The following is a 23316-nucleotide window of genomic DNA, read 5'->3' as shown; positions in this document are numbered from 1 at the left end:
AGGCTTAATTAATGTATTATATTCATTACACTCATTAACACAGTCATTGACATGATCACAAGGGGTTAACAGTGCAGAGACGGCTTTAGTGACAGCTGTAAATGTGATAAGGATCAGTGTGGTTTGCCTTTTCTTCTCAGTTTCCTTGCAGATAAAAATACTGCTGATGTTTTTTCTTTTTTTCTTTAAAAAAAAAAAAGAGTCTGGAAGTAAACTAGCCTCGGGGAATGTTGTCATTCTTACGATACCTCACTGGGAGAAAATTCTTGATTCCTTCTAGATAACAAGAGCCCCAGTATCACCGAGTGGAGGTCTACAATGTGTAAGCTTTCTATTTCACCAGGAGACATGCAAAAGTCATTACAATTACACACACGGCATCCAAGTCCACATTTCTATGTTTCAGGTGTTAGTACAACTATGGTTCGGCTCTTTGCTGTAGGTGCCATCCTCAATGTGTAGAGCATGTAATATGAACTGCAGCTCTCACAGCCAAGGCCAGTGTTGAGAGCTCAGTCTGCACCTCTATAACCAGTTGGTTGCACTCTCCCCCTTCCCTTCTCCCACCAATACACAATTTAAAATCCAATTGTATTTGATTCATCTGTACATTTTTTATCTATAACCAGAGGAACTCACATTTTACATGTTTTTTGGAGTTCCTACACTGGTGGCTGACAGTTTTTTATTGATTTTTAAAATCCTTTTATTGGTTTGTAAATCTTTAAACAGTTCTGTGCCTGAAAACATCCCATGTGCTTTAAAGATACAATATTTCTCCTGTCTGTCCCATGAGCCTAGACTCATAGCAATGTTTGAAACAGTTGAAACACTCCACTAGAGACACTAGTCTAGTGGTAATGCAGTGTTTGGTCACAACTAAACAGAGCGTTCCCTTTGAAAAGTCCACCAAACATTCTTCCAACAGTTTAATGGCTAATCTCCATGGCTTCCATTAAATTGTAGATTGACAGCAATGCTCTTTTTTGGCTATAGTGGCTTCCTTTTGTCGCTCTGCCATATACATCATTGTTCACTGTTTTCCTGATGGTGGTTCGGACTCAGAAACTTTTATACCAGTCACTATAAGGGAGGTCAGTTTAGTTTGCCACCTCCTGGACTATTACACACACTGCTCTTAGTGTGATTATTGTTGGTTGACCAGTCCTGGAAAGGTTAACAGTGCTGTAGAATGTTTCCATTTGTACCTAATCTCCCTGAAAATCAACTGGTGGGGTTTTTAGAAATTGCTTTGTAACAATTTCCATCGAGTCTAGTAGGCATCAACAACTAAAAGATCAGACTTTGATAAAGACAAGATTTCACTTCTTTAAATAAGTCATCGCATTCTAGGCAAACTCCTACTGTTCACTGACCGAAACAGCAGATTCTGATAATTTTATAAACCTAGATGTTTACATACTTTTGAAACACACAAATTCTTAAGATTGAATACATTTCCCCTATAATTAAATGAAAAAAATTTTTGACTAATTTTTTTAACCGGCCTTCCTTTGTCTAATTTTATGACTCATTGGAATATCTGATTATGTTTTAGGTCGTATTTATGGAGAAATGGAGAAAACCAGCAAACTTAAACTTTCAAGATTCGCTGAAAATAGCACTGGAACAAAATATGGTGTAATGTTTACAAGAGATTGCTTTGATTTTTTTTTATGATAGCACTTTGACTAACGTCTGCATGAATTATTCTGTAGAAAATGACTGATGCCTCTCTACATGAAAAGATGTAGAAGAGAGTTAAAAAGAGTGAAAAACCAGAGCAACAAAAAGCTCGAGTGTCTAAAGGGGAGAAACAGCAAGACAGTAGTTAAGATTAAGAAAAAGACGTGAGACAAGGTCTCACTCACCGGGGCGCCTTTAAAAATGAGAGGAGGAGACTGCCACGACACAGTGATGGCATTCCCAGTCCCAGTTCCAGGCCCAGTCCCATTACCACTGCCTAACCCTGCCAGCTCAGGACCCACTGGGATACTCACTGGAGCAGTGGCCTGGAACATGGACAACCAACCCAATGCAGCCACAAAAAATATATATATTAATAATAATTTTTAAAAAAAATCACACACAACAGAAACAAGGAGAAACCAGAAAGGTTGAGAAAGAAACAGAAAGAGGATACAGAAGAAAAGAGATCATATAATTAGCAGGGAAAGCATTTCTCCATCTCTCAAACTAAAATTTGCCACCATATAAACACTAATGATGAATAAAAGCTGCCCACCAAAGGAATGTTGCTATTTAAAATAAATAGAAAGTACTAATACACACCACAATAATAGTTTAACATTATGTACAGACCCTTGTACAATCAAAAACTGTCTGTAAGAGCATCAAGCACATGAAGTTAGGAGCATTAAATAGAAGAGTATGAGCATGGCACAATACAGATGAAATAAAACGAAAAATAATTCCACTGCATATGTATACTGTAAGTCCATTTTTATGTGCATTTTATGTTGTCATGGCAACTGGAATTTCATTACTAGCCCAAACCACTGCAAAGGACTGAATTCAATATGGAATATTTTAAAGATTTATATTTTACGCAGTTGTATTCTCAGAGCTGAAAACATTTGATTTTTACCTCCAAGGATGTTTAAGTGAGCAGTGTACATGCATTTGCACAGTTAAAAGACAAACAGCAAGGATAAGTTATAGAAAAGGAAAGCGCAATGTATATCCAAAGTTGCCAAGTGTTGCAAGCAGGAATCTAAGCATAATTGACAACCGTAACATTATGTTTTGTAGTTTTAAAATATTCTGACTTCATTCTTCATATTAACTTCTGTTAATATTTGCAAAAAAGTATTTTTCCCCCTCCCTGATATATACTCCCACACGTGTGTAGGAGTTAAGTAATTCAGCCTGACCTTAGAATTTTTTTTCTACACTGATCTCAAAAACTGTCTTCAATAAAATTTGGTAAAAACAGAAAACTAAAACTTTATATGGTTTAGTAACATACAATTTGTTTTTATTGGTACTGCAGTAGAACACTTGATCAGATGTTAAATGTAATAGTATTTGAGTGTCTGTGTCTGTCATGTTACATGTATGAATTACCTGATAGGCATGGTCAGTGCGGATGTGGCAGAGTGCAGAGGGAGCAGACTGACTCAGCAAACTTGGAGCATGGCTCTGCAACTCATTTGTGCTGATGTGTTCGGAGTGAGCGACCTCGGTGAGCGGTGGAGGGAAGACTGGCGGTGGACCGGCTGTGGTGGGGGAGGTGGGTGTGAGGCTAGACAAGCCCTCTGTTAGGCTGTCCATGTTCACCTCGATCTCTGAGTAGTAAAAGTCCTCCTCTCCATCACTGTAGTCTGAGTCACTGTTTCGCCTGTAGAAGCACAGGAGAAGCAAATACTTAACAAAAGCTTTTCACCTTTTGTTTTTTTCCTTTGAATCATGGTTTATTTTAAAATTTGGGACTCTCAAAGTAAGAGCGTTCAGCCATCTGGTTTTAGTAGTCACACAATTCTGATCACCTGAGTGTAGTGAATGTGTAGTATAAGTACACCTGTATCTGAGAGTTCCCATTACTAATGGGTCTGAATCCTGGCCAGAAAAGACACCATGAAGACCAACGAACGATTCAACACTGCATAAAAGATTATTGAGAAGCAGAGGTCAGGGTCAGAGGGTGCCTTCCTTACATTTAAAATCTATAAACAAGGGTGCCAGAAGTGCTAAGTTCTTATGTTACTGTATGCATCTAAATTGACTGCATTAACTTTTTTCTACTACTGTAGTGGCTCAGATACATAATTTCAAATGAACATTCCTCTGAAGTGCATTAGGCTAAAAAATGTTGCTTATACTGATTGCTGCCTAAATTTCTATTTTTATTTCTTTGGTCATTTCGGCTTATCGCGTGAGTTCTGGGTCACCACAGTGGCTCATTTCTCCGCATGTTGATTTGGCAGTTTTTATGTATGTATAATCACTTGAAAACAATTTTAGTTTTTCAACTTATTAGTGAATGGTTTTGATCTTAGTTCTGTATTCAACATCTTTTTATGGTTTTTTAGTTTTTATTTAGTTAGACAAGTAATTTTTTCATTCACAACAACAACTTTGCCCTTAGAAAGTACATATCAAAAATCCATAAAAAAAAAACATTTTTGCTATTTATAATGAACTGTAAGTCAAGGAATTGACAAGATTCTCAAAACGTTACAAGTTACATTTTGTCATCACAAATGCCAGTGTGTTGGTCTGGAATGCTCCATTTTACCAAAGTACCACTGACCACTCTAACTGTAACTGAACGTGCTTATTAAAGGTAAAGTATGGAAAATTATCACTCTTTCAAACAGCAGGGGGCAGTGAAAGCCAGGGTGCTGCAGGGGTCCTTAGACAAATAGGCTGGTGATAAAATGTCAATAACTGAGGAGGCTTCAATTTAAAAAACTGTGCGGCATCAAAGTAATGCATATTCTAGTGGTAATAGTCAGACACTCTGCCTGTCATTGCTCCTGGTAATAGGATATAAATGTATAATAATTACAATTTCTTTCAAATGTACCTAGCAACAGGATCTAGGCAAACTCAAAATCATTGCAGCTTTGTATTTTACTGAGTGACAAATGTAACATTATATAATAAGCCATGATTGTAAGTAAGAGTTGTATTGGTAAAAACCTAACAATATGTCATTTCTGATGCAATGGGCTGGTTATGACATGTGGGACATTTATAGCCTATGTTTACATAATATACCTTTATAACATTTTCAACCACAAAGCACATGTATGAAGCAGCCTTAGTGAATTTGGTGTAAAGGCTGGCACTTGTAAAGCACCCAAGCTGAGATATAATCTGTCACTTCTCTTTACTTACCACACTGTTAAGACCACAAAGTTGAGACTACTACCCTGAATCTGTTGAAAAAGAATTATAAAGTGACACCTACAAAGTGAAAGTCTTTAATAAAGTAAGCCTCTGGTTCTGTACAATAGAAAATACATAAATATAAGTATAAATAAATAAAAGGCCTTACAAAAAGAAGACTCATGAAGATCATCTTACTGGTAGTGGTAAAGCACGTGTGTGTTTAGCTAAAACATAAACTATGACCAAGTGCATGAAACACACAACTAGGCAGCATGTACAATAAAGGAAGGACCTTGAAAATTATTCATTTCAGTGTCAGTTTTCTAAACCATTTAATGTATAAATTATTGGATATGTGAAAATTTGGGCTTCGGAATTAGCCTCGGAAATTGGACTAGTAAAAACTGAGTGTTTTATTTTCCTGTGATGACTAATAACTCACCCCAGGTGTACGGTGCGAACGTGGCGTTGGATCCCTGAGGAGGTGCTGAGGACCTTTTCACAGTTCTTCCACAAGCACTTGAACATCACCTTCATGGAGTTCTGAAAGAAACCACAAAGCCAACACGTGTCAGGTGACAGTTGATTTGAACAGTCTTTAGTTGTTAGTATAAACATAACATAACCTCTCGCAGAAACAGTGTCACAAAGTCCATACAAATAAAACAAATACTGGTCAATCTTTGGTGTAGCTCTTCAGCTGAGAATCATCATCAGCAACTATGCAAAAACATCAGCCCTGGTAAACAAACAAAAACAAAACAAATAGGACATACCTAAACATATTATTTGCAAGAGTATTTTAAGGGAAATTGAGCTTAACATAGTATGTGTGAATTTCATTTGCCGACTCAATCAAAATGCCTCACTGGGGAATTAAGTGCCACTCTTCAAGGAACCAAATGCTACACATTGTTAGAGAATGGTTAGTGCAGCAAGCCTATAAAAATAGAAACCTGATATGTGACAAGTTTAGACACGCAGATAGTAAAAAGGGAAAGAGAAAAAGGAAAAAGAGAGAAATAGAGATGAAACAGTACCCTTCTCTGTCTACCTCACTGTATTGTCATGCTGACAGATTGATGCGCACAGAATACATGTGCTATTTTGATCTCTTCCTGGTATCTGTGTGCGCTGTGGGAAGATCTATCGTACCGGAAATTGTTTGGTGTTATGGTGCAAGCTGGGGCTGCCCCTACAGTTTAATAAAACATGCATATGCACCATGTACTGTATACATAGACAAGCGCTCAAGCACAGTTGTGACCTGTTTTTAACCTTTGATTATAGAAGTATGATTCTTTATCACCTTCAAATCTGATTCTAACTCTAACTAAAACCCAGAATGATGCCCTTGCTTCATCAACCCACCATGAGGAGATGGATGGATACACTGGGTGTTATTATTCCAGTTCATTTTCTTTTTCACATATCAAGGGTGGGCAGCTGTTTCATAAGCAAGCAGGAACCTGTATGATTGTTAATGAAAGACAGTGGGTGTGTACTATTATTATCTTTCTACAGTTTTTACCTTTGGTGACAGAAAGGCAAAAAGAAAGGGAGGGACTGACAGACAGACTGAATAAATAACAACAAGCAAGATGAGTGAGAAAAGAACAGTATTTTTATCAATGGTTGCATTAAGGCTCTCCTACACCACGATTCCTTCAAGCTATTTCTCACTAACTGTTACTCACTTGTGAATGTGTTCAGCAGCAACATGCCATTACCCCTGCTTGAGTGGTGCTGTCTATATGCATGGCCCCACCATGTGTTTTGAACCAACCTCCTAACAAAAAATACACAGCGAAGCTAGCCTTTAATCCCGTAAACAATCACAAATCACTTAATTCCCTAAGCGTTTTTCTTGCAATGTAATACTGTTACAGTAAGACTGGTGATTGACATGTTTAATAATCCTCTTAACTCAGTGCCTGTATAAAATCAAACATTCTACAATTCAAGGGGCAGCTGCTCATAGAAGGTTTAGACCTCTGGGGTTGGCATCAGCTATAGTATAACACAAATCCAGCCAGCAAGTTAGCTCATGTTTTAGCCCTTTTCGACATAACGTGTCTATACATTCCTCCCACATCCTATTTAATTTCCTGTCTGCTTATCTATGGTATGGCACAGGTCTCATGTAGCATCTTCCATGCAGTCCTTATTGTTTCATATGCTCAGCAGCTCAATAATCTTAACTGCTGCCCACTCCAGTGAGGCAAGGACTCCCACATATTGTACAGTACATGAGCTTTCCTTCTCAATGTATAACTATAGGAAAGAGATTCCTTTCCGTTTCTGGGCATCAATTCTCCTCTCCTCCTCTACACCACCTGACTGTCCACATTTATCTGTTGCTTTAACCTGTTGTTCACCCCCTCGTCTGCAACTCCTCATTCATTATTACTAAACCTTCCCACCTCTCACATTGTAGAGGCTGAAAAGGTCACAGAAAGATTCTTGAAAATGAAAACACCTAAGTTATGGGCTGCTTCTGTAGTAAATAAATAAGAGCAAGTAACAGGAAAGAGAGAAAGCAATCCATCATCCACACAACTACAGAGTGAGAGCCCTTATGTTAGAAGCTGTTAAATTGCACTGTGTTTACATTGTCTGAATTCTTCTGGTGGGTTTTCCAAGGTCTCCCCATGCTGCTAATTTACAGAAATAACAAAACAAACAAGAGCTGTTTTTCTACAATTGCAGCCCTGAATTCTTATTCAATGTGTGCTCTTTTTAATTCAAATTAAAAATGGAGTGGACAGCCTTCTTGCTAACCCAAAAAACTATTGCTGTCCTTTTAAGAAACAAATGCGGTTAGAAAGTGTTCTGTGACTGTGGATGTCAAAATGTCATTGTTTTTCTATGTATGTCAATATACTCTAAACACTTCTGCAGAAGCTTCATAATAGTCTTCTAACTGTTCATAAGTCTGAATCAGTTAATAAAGCCAAACTTAAAAAATACATCTATAGTAGCATTATAAATTATAAATATAAACAAAAAGTTGACAGGTGAGGAGTTACTTGTAGTGTATTAAAGATGTTGACTTAATATAACAGGAACCCGTTATATTAAGAGAATTATCATAATATCTTCCCATTGCACATTACAAGGAGAAATTTACATAAATATTATGTCTTTACCTTTCGCTTACGAGGTATGGGGTCCTCAAACATGAAGTGAGTGCTTTCTGTTACATCCTCATTGACATCATCAACCTGGGACGAGAGCAGGAAGTTCTTGTTGGTATCATTGGAGAGAGGTGGGGACGGTGTGGAGGGCACCGACTGGTCACTAGCATCCCAGCTCCAGTTGCCACTGGTTGAACTGCTGTAGCTAGCTGAGAGTACCTCTTTCCAAGCCCTGCTGGCTGGCTCTGGAACTGCATTTTAAAGAATACTCGAGTTACCTTTAGAAAAAATGGCAAAGATGGCTTAAAAAAAAAATATATCTAAAAAAAAAAGGGTGTGCGTTATATTGGCAACACAATTTTGGGACTAATCCAAATCAAACAACTGAAATGGAAAAATAATCTCTTAAATAAATCTTTCTAAAACACATTATACTCTGATCTATACATCTATACTTTTTTTCTTTATGCTATACGGAAGTCTACCTATTAAGATATGGCAGGTTTAGTTCTCTGGAGAAGGCACAATGGTCTTAGCCGGCAAACCTTACTAGTGCCTTTTGATCAATCCAGTAATACTACTTTTAAAGCATAATCTGGATCAATTTATTTCAACTAATAACTAATTGCTGTAGAAATATAAGGATTTGAATTCAGTTCATGTTCATAGCATAAAGAAACTAGACTATACTAGACTAGACTATAACTATACTATATACTACTATATACTATACTAGACTATAACTTATAAGTCCTGAAGTGCAACATATTTTATATTGCCCCCACAAGAGAGAAACAAATAATGGCCAACTCTAATTTAACTGCTAAAAGAGACAATATAATGTTTAACAGCTTTTAACATCAAACCATGTAACTCATAAAGATTTTGTGAAACGTTAAGTAACGTTGGAGGAGATATGAAGTGAGTTTTGACCAAACTGTGATAAATCAGGGATATCAACTAAAATCTCTTCTCTGCAACACTTTGTGTAAAGTAAGCCTAAGTTCAGTTTGACAAGATCTAATTACTGCCCACTTCTGCAATGTTATTCAAGATCATGTCACTACAGACAGGATCTAATACATGTTGCAGCATAGAGAGCTTTAGCTTGTTTTAGCTTAAAGCTAAGTTTAAAAGAAATTACAGTTGGCATGGTCATGGCAACCACAGCAATACTGAAAATGGCAAAAGGAGCTGTGGTCAAGGCTGAGCAGTTGGGACTGAGTGCTGGGCTTGAGTAAACATGCTTGCATACAACGATAAGGGAATAGTACTAATAATACTCTAAGACTTAATTGATGAATACAGGTTAACACAAAGATGACTCAGCAGCTCATGTTTAAGGGTACACTGAAATCAACATTATTTCATTGATCATGAGACGGTGGTGTCACCTGTGGGTGCAGAGGAAGGATTAAGCACCAAAGGGGATGTGGAAAGTGAGGTCAGCACAGTGGCGGCCATCACCTCCTTATCAGCATGACCTGAGGGCTTCCTGCAAAACACAAAATATACTATTTATCCACTACAGGAAAAGTTTAGATGTAGATTGTTCCTAACGCTCTTGTCCCCATTTCACCTCAACCCAGAATATGCCTGCACAAATCTAACCTCAACTATTGTCTGTAAAACCATTAGGGTTATATTGACAGTTTAAGAGAGTAATGGAAAAATCGTTTAGAAAAAACAAGGTTGCTCTTGTCTCTACATAAAAATGTAAAATGATGGTGAAAAGGTTTTCAAAAAAATAGGTAGACAAGAGCACAGAGAGATACCCGTTTATATGTACAGTAGATCTTGGGCAACTTACCATTTGTGAGTTTGAATATGAATGTGTGTATGTAGACAAGGGTGTAATAAAAAGCCTCTAAACTGAAAAGGGTTTGTGGTGTGTTTCTGCACAGCTTGTGCAACCTTGCGTAAGAGAAAGAGGGAAAGATGCTTATTCCTCCCTTCCTGCTCAGCAGGTCCCGTAATGAGCAGTCCAGTCTCAGTTTAAACCTTATTTATCCTGCCCTCTTGAACTGGCAGCATACACACACACACACACACACACACACACACACAGATGACATTCACTAAAATATTCACATGCAAAGTGAGCCCAAACAGTGTGCTTTGGCATTCAGTGTTATATTAAAAATGCGACTACTGCAGTAATATGTGTGACCGTGCAATGAAGCACAAACATCTCTGCTTCACCACACTTATTCTCTCAATCGATTCTATTTTGCACCCTTCACCTCAGTTCTCACTGTCCTTGAAAGCAAAATACGGGGAAAATTATTCAAGGCAGGGCCTAGAACACCCACACACTTGTGCACATTCACAAACGAATTTGCAGATTTCATGTAAAATCCAGGAAAGAATGTGTTGTTAAGGTCCATACAATGAGTTGAGTACCTATCAACAATGTGCTGTAGCTCTTACAAATCCAAATGCCATTAAATGTAGCCATATAAACACAGATGTACTATATTAAAGTAGGAACACAGTCATGCACAGACGCAGGCAAAAGACACACTTGGTCTGCAGCTTTAAGAGGTCCTTGTCCCGCCCCCAGACTTCTCCACTAGACAACCAGAGTAAACTGGTTTGAAGCATTCTCTCAGCCAAGCCCTAAGCCCTGGCAGAGATCCACTGTGAGTCTCAGTGCATACACACATGCTCAATGCAAAAACTCCAAACCTTAGTCCACAAACATGTACAAAAGTATGCTGTAAAGCAGCAAGCATACAATTATCTATGCACTCCAACTCAGTTATAAGGGATTAGACTTAAATATTTTTTTGGACTGAAAGTCAAGACAGTATCTCAGCTCCCATGCTGATGAGAATGTGTTGGACATGGAGCAAACAAACTGAGAATGCTTTCAGATAAGAAGGTATCTCCTTAGTTTGTTTGAATACTAAACAGTGATAATATGCTAGATTTACCCTCCAGCATCTCAGAACAAGAGCTAAGCAAGTTAGTCTGTGTGGGTACGTTTGTGACTACAATGCGGGTACTTGGTTAAACTGTTTTGTAAAATCACAAAATACAGTAACAGAGAGAATTACAGTATGCAAAGGCTAATATACCAACACACAAATAGAAGACTTAGACGGATGACACACATCTGCCTGATACACATGCACCTACTCATAGTCAGGACGAGCGATAAAGCAATGACAAGATTAACCCTGTCCCTGTTTAAGTCATTAGCCTTGTTTTCAGCGTTAAACAGGGCCAAACAGGGACACACTTTTGATTTACAGATCTTTGTTACTTACTTTCTCTCACTGATTTACACATTTTGACATTAACATGTTGTTAGCTTGATTCTGGAATCAAAGAAATTGTCCTTTCAATTCTACAAAAGACAACGGAGTCTTGGATAATTTCTGGTTTGCCAGTTTACGGTATGCAAAAATCTGCAAATACCATAACACTGACAGCCATGCATGTCTGTTTTATGCTGTGCGTGTGCATGTTTTGGAGAAACAGATTAGAACCAAAACAAAACCTGGAAGGACAGCAGGCATTTTAGTTGAGTTCAGAGCTAATTTAAACTTTGATATCCCTTCCTCTTACACACAGACACACAAAACCAGATACCAACACACACCAGGCCACATTAATGACCCCCCTTCCCCCAGTCCTCCCAGATTTCCTAGCATTGAGCTTTTTCCTTCTTCTGCTTCCCGGCAGAACTATGATACTCCACCGCATTTTCATTGCATCTGGCGCTAGTGTTTGTATGTGTCTGTGTGTGCATGTGTCAAGCAATAGTCAACGCTAATGGCAAGTTTGGAACACTATTTCTCATAGGGCCAACTGGTGACTAAGTCATATTCATGCTGACTGAAGTGGAGCTAATGGACTGTTGCTATCGGATTTGCTTTGATATCAAAGTTTACAGTAACTTAAAAGCAGATGCCTGCCACATTGTGCCATCATAAAACCAGCGTACAAATAACAGCCCGGCCATTTGTTCCTCACCTACTTTGCTCACATCAGAGTAGGCGATGAACACATCAGAGCTTGCAGACATTGTAAATGACACGGTCCGCTACTCTTTCTATTGATTCTCCTCTCTGTGTGACTGTGGAGCCATCAAACTTGGTGGGAGTGGAGAACAGGCTAAAGAGTGACTGCACTGATGCAATAGTAAATCTGTCCCCATCTTCTTATGACAGGCTTTATTTTGGAGCAGGCTAAATTCAGAATGCCTTTATTTAGTCCCCAGAAAGGCAATTGGAGAGTAAAGACCGATGTCAACAAGGTTGACAGCATATGTGTGTGTGTGTGTGTGTGTGTGTATATGTATAAATACATATATATGTGTGTGTGTGTGTTTGGGTGGAAGGGTGTTTTAGGGTTTGTGGTTTTTGACTGCCCAAATCTGGATGTGTACTAGATCCTTTCAGCCCAACCATGATACATTTATGGCATGCAGTAAATTTAATGATGGCATGATAAAAACAACAGCCCTCCTCCACATTTGTGGATAAACATGTGGGCTATACTCGGGCTGTGTGGTAATTTAGGTATTTAGTATAGGGTATTTACACCATTCATACTGTGAGCTGTCAAGTTTACAGGCCCTGTTACTGACAAATGTGTTTCGTGAAACAGGTACTATGCATCAGTGGATAAGCCCTAAACTCACTTAAGACTGTATACCTGTGTATGTGTGTTCATACTTTCTACATATTGAGGGCCAAGAGGTATTCCTTTATGAGTCATTTATGACTTCAAATGTAATTTGAGGGATAAGACTGGGTTTTAGGTTTAAAGGGAAAGCTGTATGTCAAGGAATGTCCTCCAAATGAGTGATAGACAAGTATGTGTTTGAGTGTGTGTGTGTGTGTATGTCTGTGTGTGTTTGGTAAAAGCATATGTGGGTACCTCTGGTTGGAGCAGTTGGCACACTTAAATACATGCACAAACAAAACCAAACACTGACTCTCTCACACCCACCCACACACACCCTCTTACCTCCTTCCTCCCTTAACATGTATTGGCCTTGGCTGGGCCAAGAACCCTCCCCTCTGGCAGCAGCACAACACATGGGCCAGCTTAAGTCAACAAACCAGGCCCAGGCACATACAGAGAACAGAGAGAGAGACTACCAATTTGAGCCAAGACAAGTAGCAACAACAAGTTTGGAGTGTAAAAAAAGGGTAAAGTAACATTTATCCAAGCATGTGTATCTGTGAATTATGTCCAATTAAAGGATAATCTTTTTAGAATTAGTTACATTTAAATCCAGGCTCCAACTGAGCATTTTCGAGGGATGATTTACCAGGTTAAGTATTTATTGCTTCAATACACTTTGAAGAAACCTCCAACACAGTTGATTTCCACATAGGGCTGAAGAGAACATTTGGACTTTAACACTGCAAGTGGTGATTTGATGCTACCATGTGGCTGTCTGGCACCCCCTACACACCAAACCCACCCCACCCCAGCTCTCTACTGTTGTTGGGGAGATGAGAGGGCCTTCCCTCTATATTTAACATGGTATCTCTGTTCAATTTAAAAGCCCAACAGAAATCCCTGGGCTCTGTCTAGTATATAGCCAAGAGTGAGACCATGGTGAGCTTCCAACAAAACACACATATGCAACACACGAGTCAAAACTTGACAGGTTTATCAGTGGTGTATTGACTGTACTAACATACATTTTTCATGTCAGTTTTCCTTTCTAATGTAACTGAATCACTCTGCCACTCACATGTTACAAAGTTTCCCACGGCCCCAAAACCCTTTTTAAAAAAAAAAAAAAAAAAACACAGCTTTTGCAGTTTGTGAGCAAACTCAGAACTTTTTACAACAGCCCGCTACAGGTGCAGGGTGTGATCATTTCATTCTCAACGAACAGATTTGGGGCTCTTTTAACCCTGGGCAACATACTACAGTGCTAAATTGTTTTACCAAAAAACAAAAACTGTGTGTTACACAGACAACTTGGAAGAAATTAGTTTTAGAAGGTCAAGAGAAATGAGAATGGAGTGGAAGGAGCTTGGCTGTATCAGTAGGCCCCATTGTTTTGTGCTGGCTAACTACACAGGTTATCCATTTGTATCTGGAAGATTCAAGGTGGTGTGGAGTTTAATATGGTAGGCAACAGTGGGGTTTGTAGAGAGCTAGGGAGAGCAGCCAGCCCAGGTCAACAAAGAGGTCCAATATAGAAGACTATAAGATCACATTCTCTGCAAAACTTTTTTTTTTCTATTATAAATGTTAATTAATTTTACTAGACTTAAATATAACATTTTAAGTGGTATCTAATTTACCGTACAGTTATTTAACATCATACAAAAGGTTATGCATTCGGTGTCACTGTAGTATGTTGTTCTACTGTGCTGAAGTTAACAAAATGTCACATACCACCACCACCACAACAACAACAATGTGGTCCACAGACAATGAAACTTGTTTTAAACTGCAAAAAACAAAATCTGCCAGTCACTGTCAGTGTGCCAGTATGAAGCCAGTATGTATCTAAAACATGACACTAACTTCTTTCATTTTTTGTTTGAGATCAAATCTCCTTGCAAGGACTGATTTAATAGTAGTAGTATTAATAGTAAAAATGGCATTTTTGTTGGAACTTAGGTTTGCAGTGGTATACCAGTTTCAGTATTACACCAGGAAATACTTATGATGGTATAAAAATGTATGGTTATCATGCCATGTACAATATGCTTATTACTGGAATTAAAAAAAAAAAAAGGGAAGCAGCCAAACTGTGAATCTCACATGTGTGTGCCTGCCAGACTCAGCAACAGGCGCCAAATGCACATATGCAGCCCAGGAATGGGCAGAGTGAGGCTGATCTCTATTCCCGAAAACCAATTTCACATCAGCAGTGTGTCATTACTTTGTATATCACATAAATGAATGCGGGATTGTCCTTGAGGACAGATATCAAGTTTACCAACATGTTTGTCCACTTAAAGAACATCATCCCTCCCTGGAGATCAGTGTATATGCCCCGCTTCTAACTTTAATCCCAAATAGAAAACATGTTAACCTTGATCATAAAATGCGCCAATGAGATAATTTGTTAAATTCCGGCTGCGTTCTCTGTCTATTCAGTAACCTCTAACTTACAAACACTGAGCCCACTTTAAGAGTGAAGGGTGTGTGCGAGTTAAAAGGTTAATTGGCAAAACATTTTTTTGCAATTATAAACCATACATATAATGTAGAGCATACTTCATGGGTCGTAACATTTCACTAGTTATCCAAGTAGCTTCTTCAGTCTGAAAAACGTGGGAGACTAAAGAAGCTATTTTTTTAAGTAGTGAAATATTTCTAAATTAAAAAGAAATAAGCCCAGTTGCCATTACTCAACATCCACATTTAAATTAGTGTTGTGTTTTTTTATGTGTTAGTAGCCCGACTACTGTTAATTTCTCTACCGTCTTCAAGCTATACTAATGATTTTTCTATTCAGTGACTGGGGAAAAATGCACACAAACAGTGCTCCAGTGGGCCTTGTTGTCACTGGAGGTGTGTAGTGCCAACGATAATCTCTGGTCTCCCCTCAGCACCAGTGGTGTTTGCTTTAAATAGCATTTCATCACCCAATATTATCAACATGGCATCAGGCAACAGGGTGAATTTGTGTGTGCCTTCGTATGTACTGCATGCATATGCATCTGTGCCAAAGCAGCTGTGTGTACATTAGACTGACATGGAGATTAGTCTATGACCTTGGCAGTTAAGGAGTCAAAAAACACTGTCGCACATTTAAACAAAATGCACTGTCAAACACAAACCTGGTTGAGTTGTGGCAGATTGAAACTGCACTGAATAGCTTGCTTGCTTTTCTCAGTTTCTCTCTTTATCTCTCTAAAATACAAAAAAATGCAAATGCACACAGCCGTAGAGATATATACCACTAAAAATAGAGGTAATATTTCCAGTCATGAGAGAAACTTTTCCTTAGGCAGAGCTTTTCATTAACTCAGCTCTAAAACATATGCTCACATCAGTCAAGCCTATGCAAACTCAGAGGGAGAGAATGTGAGGGAGGCTGACAGAAAAAGAGATAGGAACAACTAAACCACAAGAGCATTGTTATTCATACATTTTTCTGTCACATGTACTGATATGCATCTCTTTCCTTTTGCCTTTCAGCTTGTTTTGGGCTCAAAGGATCCTGGCTGGCTCTAAAGGGAAATGGGACTGCACGATGTTTATGTAGTGTGTGTTATCCAGAAGCATAACAAAATCTTAGATGAACATTTAGACTAAGGCTTTTGAAAATGTTACCTGTCAGTACAAAACAGACAGGACCTGGTACAATGCGGTTGAAATGATATATCCTATATAATGAAGCTATCAGAACAGACCGAAATGGAGTATGGTGTCTACCCACTGTGCAGCCATGACAGCTGCCCCCTCCACACGTAGTATTAAGAGAACACCCACTGCTCTGTATCCCGCCGCCAGTGCCCCTGACTCTCTGCCTCAACTACAATGTATTATGTAAGTTACTCTGTCCCTCACTCTCTAGTTTACTTGCTTGCCCACTTTGCAGGCAGGTGGTCATGATTGGGGGTACTCTACCCCCTTACCCAACACAAGTCTACACCCCCTATTTTTACAGCTCTGATTCTCTGCCTCTGTCTTTATCTAGTTTTCCTGTTTTGGTCTTGTTTTCAACTGTCTTTTCATTCAATATCCAATGTAATGTAAATACATATATATTTATATAAATATTAATTTATAAACATGGGCAAGTACCAGGATATCTTGTTTTTATGTTTGTAGTTCATCCAGTAATTTGCAGCCTATACACATGTTGCCCTTACGCAAGTCCCCAGCATCTGAACCCCCTTGAGAGCAAGAGGCTGTTAGGCAGGAGCCGTGTCTCTTTAATGCTGGCTGTGAGTGTAATGGCTATTCAGTCCAGGGACAAAAAGACCTCTCTTCCTCTCTCTTGATCCTCAAATGCAATCTGTAGCCTTAGGGACAAGCACAAACAACAGATGGCTTTGTATTGGCAAAATAATACAGAATAGAAACAGAGCAAAAAGGAATGATGCCCGCTGTGGTGTTTGACTCTATATGCCTGCTCTCTGTTATAAACTCAGCCGATTGGTCATTTACACATATACACCGGTCGGGCATAACATTGTGACCACCTGTGAAATTTAATGCAATCCAATACTGTGGCTCTGCCAGGTGATAAAGGGGATAATTCTACTATGTGTTTATTATTGAGGTCAAAGTGGGTAGTGGAGTACTGGAGTGACAAGGTGGTTCTAATGTTTTAGCAACCTGATTCAGTTTAAATATGGTGGCTAAAACATTAGAAAAACATAGAATAGAATTATCACCTTTCTGACAGTTTCAACCTAAAACCTTGTAAAAGTAAAATTCATGGCAGAGCTGCTGTATTGGATTCAATTAAAATGTACAGGTGGTCATACAGTTATGCCTGATCAGTGTACATATTACACTTTTATAGCAAACTTGTAGGTCAAAGATCAGTGGAAAAAGGTCAGTCCATGTGGATTAATCTCAAGGACAGAGTCATGCTTGGAACGCACGTTCCTCAGCGAGAAAATGTTGACACAGCACAAGCAATTAACAGGCTGATGAAAGAGTAAATTATGACACATCTCCTGACCTGCATGCCATGCCCACATCATGTGGAAATAGCTAGACATGAGGGAATTGTGGGACATTACGTGAGTAGTGTGTGCCAGCACAGGTCAGTCCTGGAAAACACAGGCTGAACATGGGTTGGTCATTTGCTCTATAATCCCATAACTGATATGTGGCACACACTGACATCTCCTGGCTTTACCTAAAAAAAAAAAGAAAAAAAGAAATAAAATTCCAACAAATCTTTGAAAAGCCGATACCAGACTTTACTCTTTCTACTAACTCCATTTCACTATCATTATGCATCTACGCTAACTTAACTTGTGCTGTGGTGACATGTACTATGCTCTATACTATCCCCTCTTCTACTGAAAAAAAAAGCAAGCAAAATAAACCCTCCTGCCTGAAAACGCTTCCTTATGAAAACGCTTGTCACTTTTCATTTGTCATGAGTGGATGCAGTGAATCACAAGTCTGAGAAGTAAAATAGATGTTTTTACTTTCTTCTTGCAAAACACCTCTATTTATCTCCAACATCTGTTCAAATCATGTACCTAAATAACCCAAACCACTCATACAGGGCTAGGCTATGATTCTGCAGGATCATAAAGCCATGTAATCTCTAAAACCTGCCTGTTTGTTTTAGGGATACGAGATCAAATCAAGTAAGAAACGTTGATTGCACATCATCAAATAAGCCTGTGTTTATCTGGTATTAAAAGGGAAAAGGAGAATAAGACATACAAAATGTCAAAACAGGCACTTTTATTTAGTACACAGATTAGCCACAACATTAAAACCACTGAAAGGCGAGGTTAATAGCAAGAATATCTTAAAACAATGGCACCAGTCAAGGGGGGGGATATCTTAGACAGCAAAGAAGGGGTCCGTTTTGGACTTGATGTGCTGGAAGCTGTAGAAATGGGCAAGTGTGAGGATCTGAGAGACAAAAGGGCCACATTTTAATGACTAGTCAAGTGGGTCAAAGAACTTCTAAAACAATGTGGTTTACCTGTCAAAAGTGATCCAAGGAAAGACTCGTTAGTGATCTGGCTACAAGGTTATGGGCACCCAAGCGTATGGGTCTGCATAGACACAGACTGGTCAGAGTGCTAAAGACCATGCTATAGACCTACAATATGTATGTGATTGTCAGAACTGTACCATGGAGCAATGGAAAAATTTGCCCTGGTCTGATGAATCATGATTTCTTTTACATAATGTAGGTGACTGTGTGAGGTGAAGAGATGGCACCAGCACTATGGGAGGCCCCATCTTGCAACTTACAGGATTTAAAGGATAACTTTGAAAGTGTCCTTTGGTACATAGCAGAAAGATGCCAGCAGCACAATCTTTAAATGATAACTTCATTTTATCATTTATTTAGATATCATAATTTCATAATGTCATATTTTTCTTAGAACCCCCATACTGACATAGTCTGCAACCTGGATCATCTTATTTGTCTGTCATAGGCATGTCCACTGCTTGTCCACTGCTTATGCATAAGATATCAGCCACATCCGCTACTCTACTGGGTAATGGGCACCTTTATCCTAAACCTCCTGGTTGAGAAATGTTGCTCTAAGTGATCTGAATCACCAACACTTTGTTGAGCGGTCTAATGGAAACCAGTCAACTGCACATGCGCAAGAACTTAAGTACAATTATGGATATTCAGAGGATTTGGAATAATTTTGGAATAAAGAAAATGTCATTCAGCAGAGCTGTGTGTCTGGCTAATGTGTTTTTAATAATTTTTTTACAAACACTGGAGGTCTAAGGCACAGACGAATAAAAATTCTAGGCTGCAGCCTGACAGATATCACAAACCAATCGAGGAGAATAATCTGTGGTTTTCGTTTTAGTATAGGAATTGGTAAGAATAATATTCATTAACAAAATCACCAAAGTTATCCTTTTGTGGCAGATACAGGAGGATACCTTCCTCCTGTAGATTTTGCAGAGTCAGTGCCTGGACAGGTTAGAGCTTTTTTGGGTGGCAAAGTAGGAACTAGGCAATATTAGGTATGTGGATTCAATGTCGTGGCTGATACTGGAATTAAGAAGTAAAACAGGCAAGAGCAGGAAGAGAAGACAGGAACCAGAGTAAACAGAGGGAAATATGTCATGAAACAAATTAAAATGGTGGAGAACCCTGAACAGAGCAGTCAGTTCTCCTTCCTGTGGCACTCATTCTCTTAATTTGTTCCTCATTCTTGTCGCCTTGAGATTTGCCCCTCTGCCATTACAAGCCAGTGCCAGTGCTCTGTCTGGTTTCCTCTATTTTGCAAATACAATCCAATGCTGTTTCCAAAGACACTCTGCTCTACTTATTCCCATGAAGCCAACTTTCTTCAGGACAGAAACAGGCAAAGATTCCAGCCAGAAAAGTAAACGGATCAGTATCTTAAAAAAAAAAAGTGAGGGAGCTGAAAAAACGTTTAAAGGAAAAAGAGGAGATAGTTGAAGAACTGCTGCATACTTCATAGAGACCAGTGGCAAGGCCTATGGAGCTGAAACCTCTTACACTCCTCCTACCCAGACATAGTGCCAGAAGCAAATGCAACCCCAAGAAAGCAATGTTTTGTTTAGATCTATTTTTTGTGTGTAAGAGAAGAGGGGAAAGCAAATCATACACTATGGCCCTAATCCTCAATATTTACAATATATATGTGATAACATCTATTATTTGTATTGCATTCAGTTAATGTACACCACATAAGCTGCGATAATGTCACATGTTAGTTTTTATCTCAAATGTTAAACATATGTAATTACATTAGTAAATAAACACATTAGTAAAACATGTTTAACAAATTCAATAGCAGCATCTAATTTTGTTTTGCAGAAATAAGCATTGTAGTGGTGGAAGTAATTAACAAAAGAATACTGTCAAACACATTTTTAAACAATTAAGTATCCTAGTCAATGTTCTGCCAATTTGCCAACAACCACCATTCACCTCTGACAGGAAGAAATAGTGACACTATTAAGGATAAGCAAAGCTAAATTGTCCCTCTATAATGCTGTAAGGCGAGCAGAGGGATAGTTAATACAATGAACAAAAGCAATAAGATCACATCATGAAAACACTACAGAGATGATTATGATAAAATGTCTACCTATAAACAACTGTAAAAAAAAACAGAACTGCCTCCCCATCTGACATCAGAGAGGGCATTAAAAACCCTGGAGCAGGACTGATAGTTTATAACATTTTTACTAAAGCTTGCCAAACACAGCTAGCAGCCCTAGCGCAGGAAAAGTCTAGCCTTGTGTTTTTCTATCAAACAGTTTGACTCTCTAAGGTCTATCAAACTTGTGTATTAAAAAATGTCCAACTATTATAAGAAGAAATACATTGCTGCATTATGTAATAACCTAAGGAATGCATTATTCTTTATCTTTCATATCTTTATCTTTGTTTACCCTCTTTCACCATTATCTCTGTTATAAACTGACGGATTTAGAGGAAAATATTGTTATCACTACTATAATAGCTTATTTACTGCAACTACAATAACATCTTTTTATCATTTCCTGTAACTGTACAGGATGCCACTTATATTTTAATTGTCACTTTTTGCTGAAAGTTTTATTTAAAAAATAAAATAATAACTTAACTGTTAACTTAACACAAATGGCATGAATTGCTCCAATACATAACCACAAATAATTAGACATGAATGATGATCATCTATTGTCTATATGCCTACATGTTAATGAATACTTAATCTTGTTTTTGATGGCAAATTATTAATGGAGCATGAAGCAATTATATGAATGAAAGACTTTTTCAGAAAGTAAAGATGAAAGCAAATTTAGGTTGGGTTAGGTTTTTAATCAACATTTTTTGACACAATGTGCAATGGGCAGCAAATGGTTTCTCCTGAAAGTAGGACACTGAGCTCTGATCTTGATGCTACACCAGCAGTAATAATTTGAAGGAGATGACTGTCACAGATTTTACATTTACTGGTATTAGCCTTTAGGTTCCTTATGCCCCTCCCTTTCTCTCTCTCTTTTCCTCTCTGTTAGTCTCTGTGTTTCCTCTGCCCTTGCTCTTATGCTCATGGTGTAATTATGGTGAACAAAAAACATTGTAGCTAGTATACTGTATACTGTGACCATGGTTTTGATTCATGGTCCAAACCAGTCTGTGGCAGATCAGACCGGAAAGAGAAAAGGCTAGAGCAGTTAGAAAAGGAATGAGAGATTGGCCTGGTTTTCTGCAGATATGACCATGGGATGTGTGACTTTGTACATATAAATATAGTTGACCTATGTGTAAACATTGTTGACTGGCTAAGTGGGACATAGAAAATACTTTTATGCATGATGTAATATCCAATATGTGAGAGAAGAACAGTGGTATTTGCAGATATGTGTTAAATGAAACCTGAATACCTCACTATGGCTAAACAATTAGTGTGTGTGTGTGTGTGTGTGTGTGTGTGTGTGTGTGTGTGTGTGTGTGTGTGTGTGTGTGTAGGTGACAGATAAGTAAAAAGAAAGAAAACAAGCTAAGCTGTTCACTTATAGATTTGTTTGACTGCTTTTCAGTTTCAGCCAACACACATCCATTGTTAAGGACATGTATGTCTACACAGGCGCACACACACACACACACACACACACACACACACACACACACACACACACACACACTTGCTAAAGACACACACAGAGCACTGAAGAGGACAGGGGGTTCTAGGAGCTTATGAGGAACTGGGCCCACTGGTTATAGCAGTCTGGGTGTGGCATTCTGCATAAAAATAGTTTATTCAAGCTTGATCCTTAAAACATATTTTAATGTAATTACTTGGAATCATTCAATCTAGGCACAGCTTCAAGGTTTTTATTCACACTTTGATTTGCCTAATCCCTTGCAGGCCTGGGCATTTTTAAAAATCAATGGCCACATTACTGAATAGCATCAACTCAAAACCAATTGAGGTGCCAGAGAAAATGAGTACAGCTGTCTTCCACAACTATACCAAAAGACAAGGCTGCCAATAATCACTTTAATTACAAGTTAGCTCATTGTAAGGGGAAGGTGAAGGTAGCTGTGATGTTTCATGGGTTACTGACATAGTGAAAGGGACAGAAGAGGAAAAGGTGTTGCTTTTTGTTTTAATATAATAAACACATAAAAACATTGCTAAATGCTAAGAGGAAATCAAGATTAAGAACAGCGAAAAAACTAAAATATGCTTCCTAACAAATGAAAGGAAAAGAATATTCAACTAGACCTTCAGCACAAACATTAAAGAAAAGTACTGATATTAAAACAAATGTCAGCCATTCATTTCCGCACAGTACAAAATGTTAGGCGTTTCTCAGACTTCTCTCTGTTTGCAGCTTGGACTGAATTTCATTGCTTGTCATCAACAGACTGAGATGACTTATAATAGGGTTTGCGCAAGACACTGTGTATGAGTGTGTGTGTGTGAGGATATTTATAAGTGCAGTGATTGAGAGCAGGAGAAAGCAAAACTCATGACACTAACTACTTACAGAACATTCAGAAAACAGTTATTTCAGATTTTAGAAGGCTTACTCTCAACCATCATGTTTCTGATTTCAGAAGCCATTTGCAAATTCACAAGAATTACTTCACTAGAGTACCTTCAGAAAATGTTCCTACAGTGTTGTTGAGATTATTCTAACACAGTGAGAAATAATAGCAAAGGCAAGATTAGCATTATTG

General features: G+C 38.4%; 1 protein-coding gene across 2 annotated transcripts in view; it reads right to left on the bottom strand.

Moving 5' to 3' along the window:
- The window catches only part of slc2a4rg (SLC2A4 regulator), a 36142-nt gene that overhangs the window by 6237 nt on the left and 6589 nt on the right, over nt 1-23316 (bottom strand). The window contains exons 3-7 of one of the 2 annotated variants that reach the window (XM_067527978.1): nt 9389-9489; nt 8007-8245; nt 5300-5400; nt 3088-3361; nt 1872-2012 (exon numbers count right to left, since the gene is read on the bottom strand). In XM_067527978.1, coding sequence (XP_067384079.1) covers nt 1872-2012; nt 3088-3361; nt 5300-5400; nt 8007-8245; nt 9389-9489 — 856 coding nt within the window. The remainder of the gene's footprint in view (nt 1-1871; nt 2013-3087; nt 3362-5299; nt 5401-8006; nt 8246-9388; nt 9490-23316) is intronic. The other variant, XM_067527979.1, reaches the window with a different exon arrangement.

The sequence above is a fragment of the Channa argus genome, chromosome 13 (genome assembly GCF_033026475.1).
Source record: "Channa argus isolate prfri chromosome 13, Channa argus male v1.0, whole genome shotgun sequence".
Lineage (NCBI taxonomy): Eukaryota > Metazoa > Chordata > Actinopteri > Anabantiformes > Channidae > Channa > Channa argus.
Note: the sequence above shows the minus strand (reverse complement) of the source record. Positions and strands in the feature narration are given on the sequence as shown.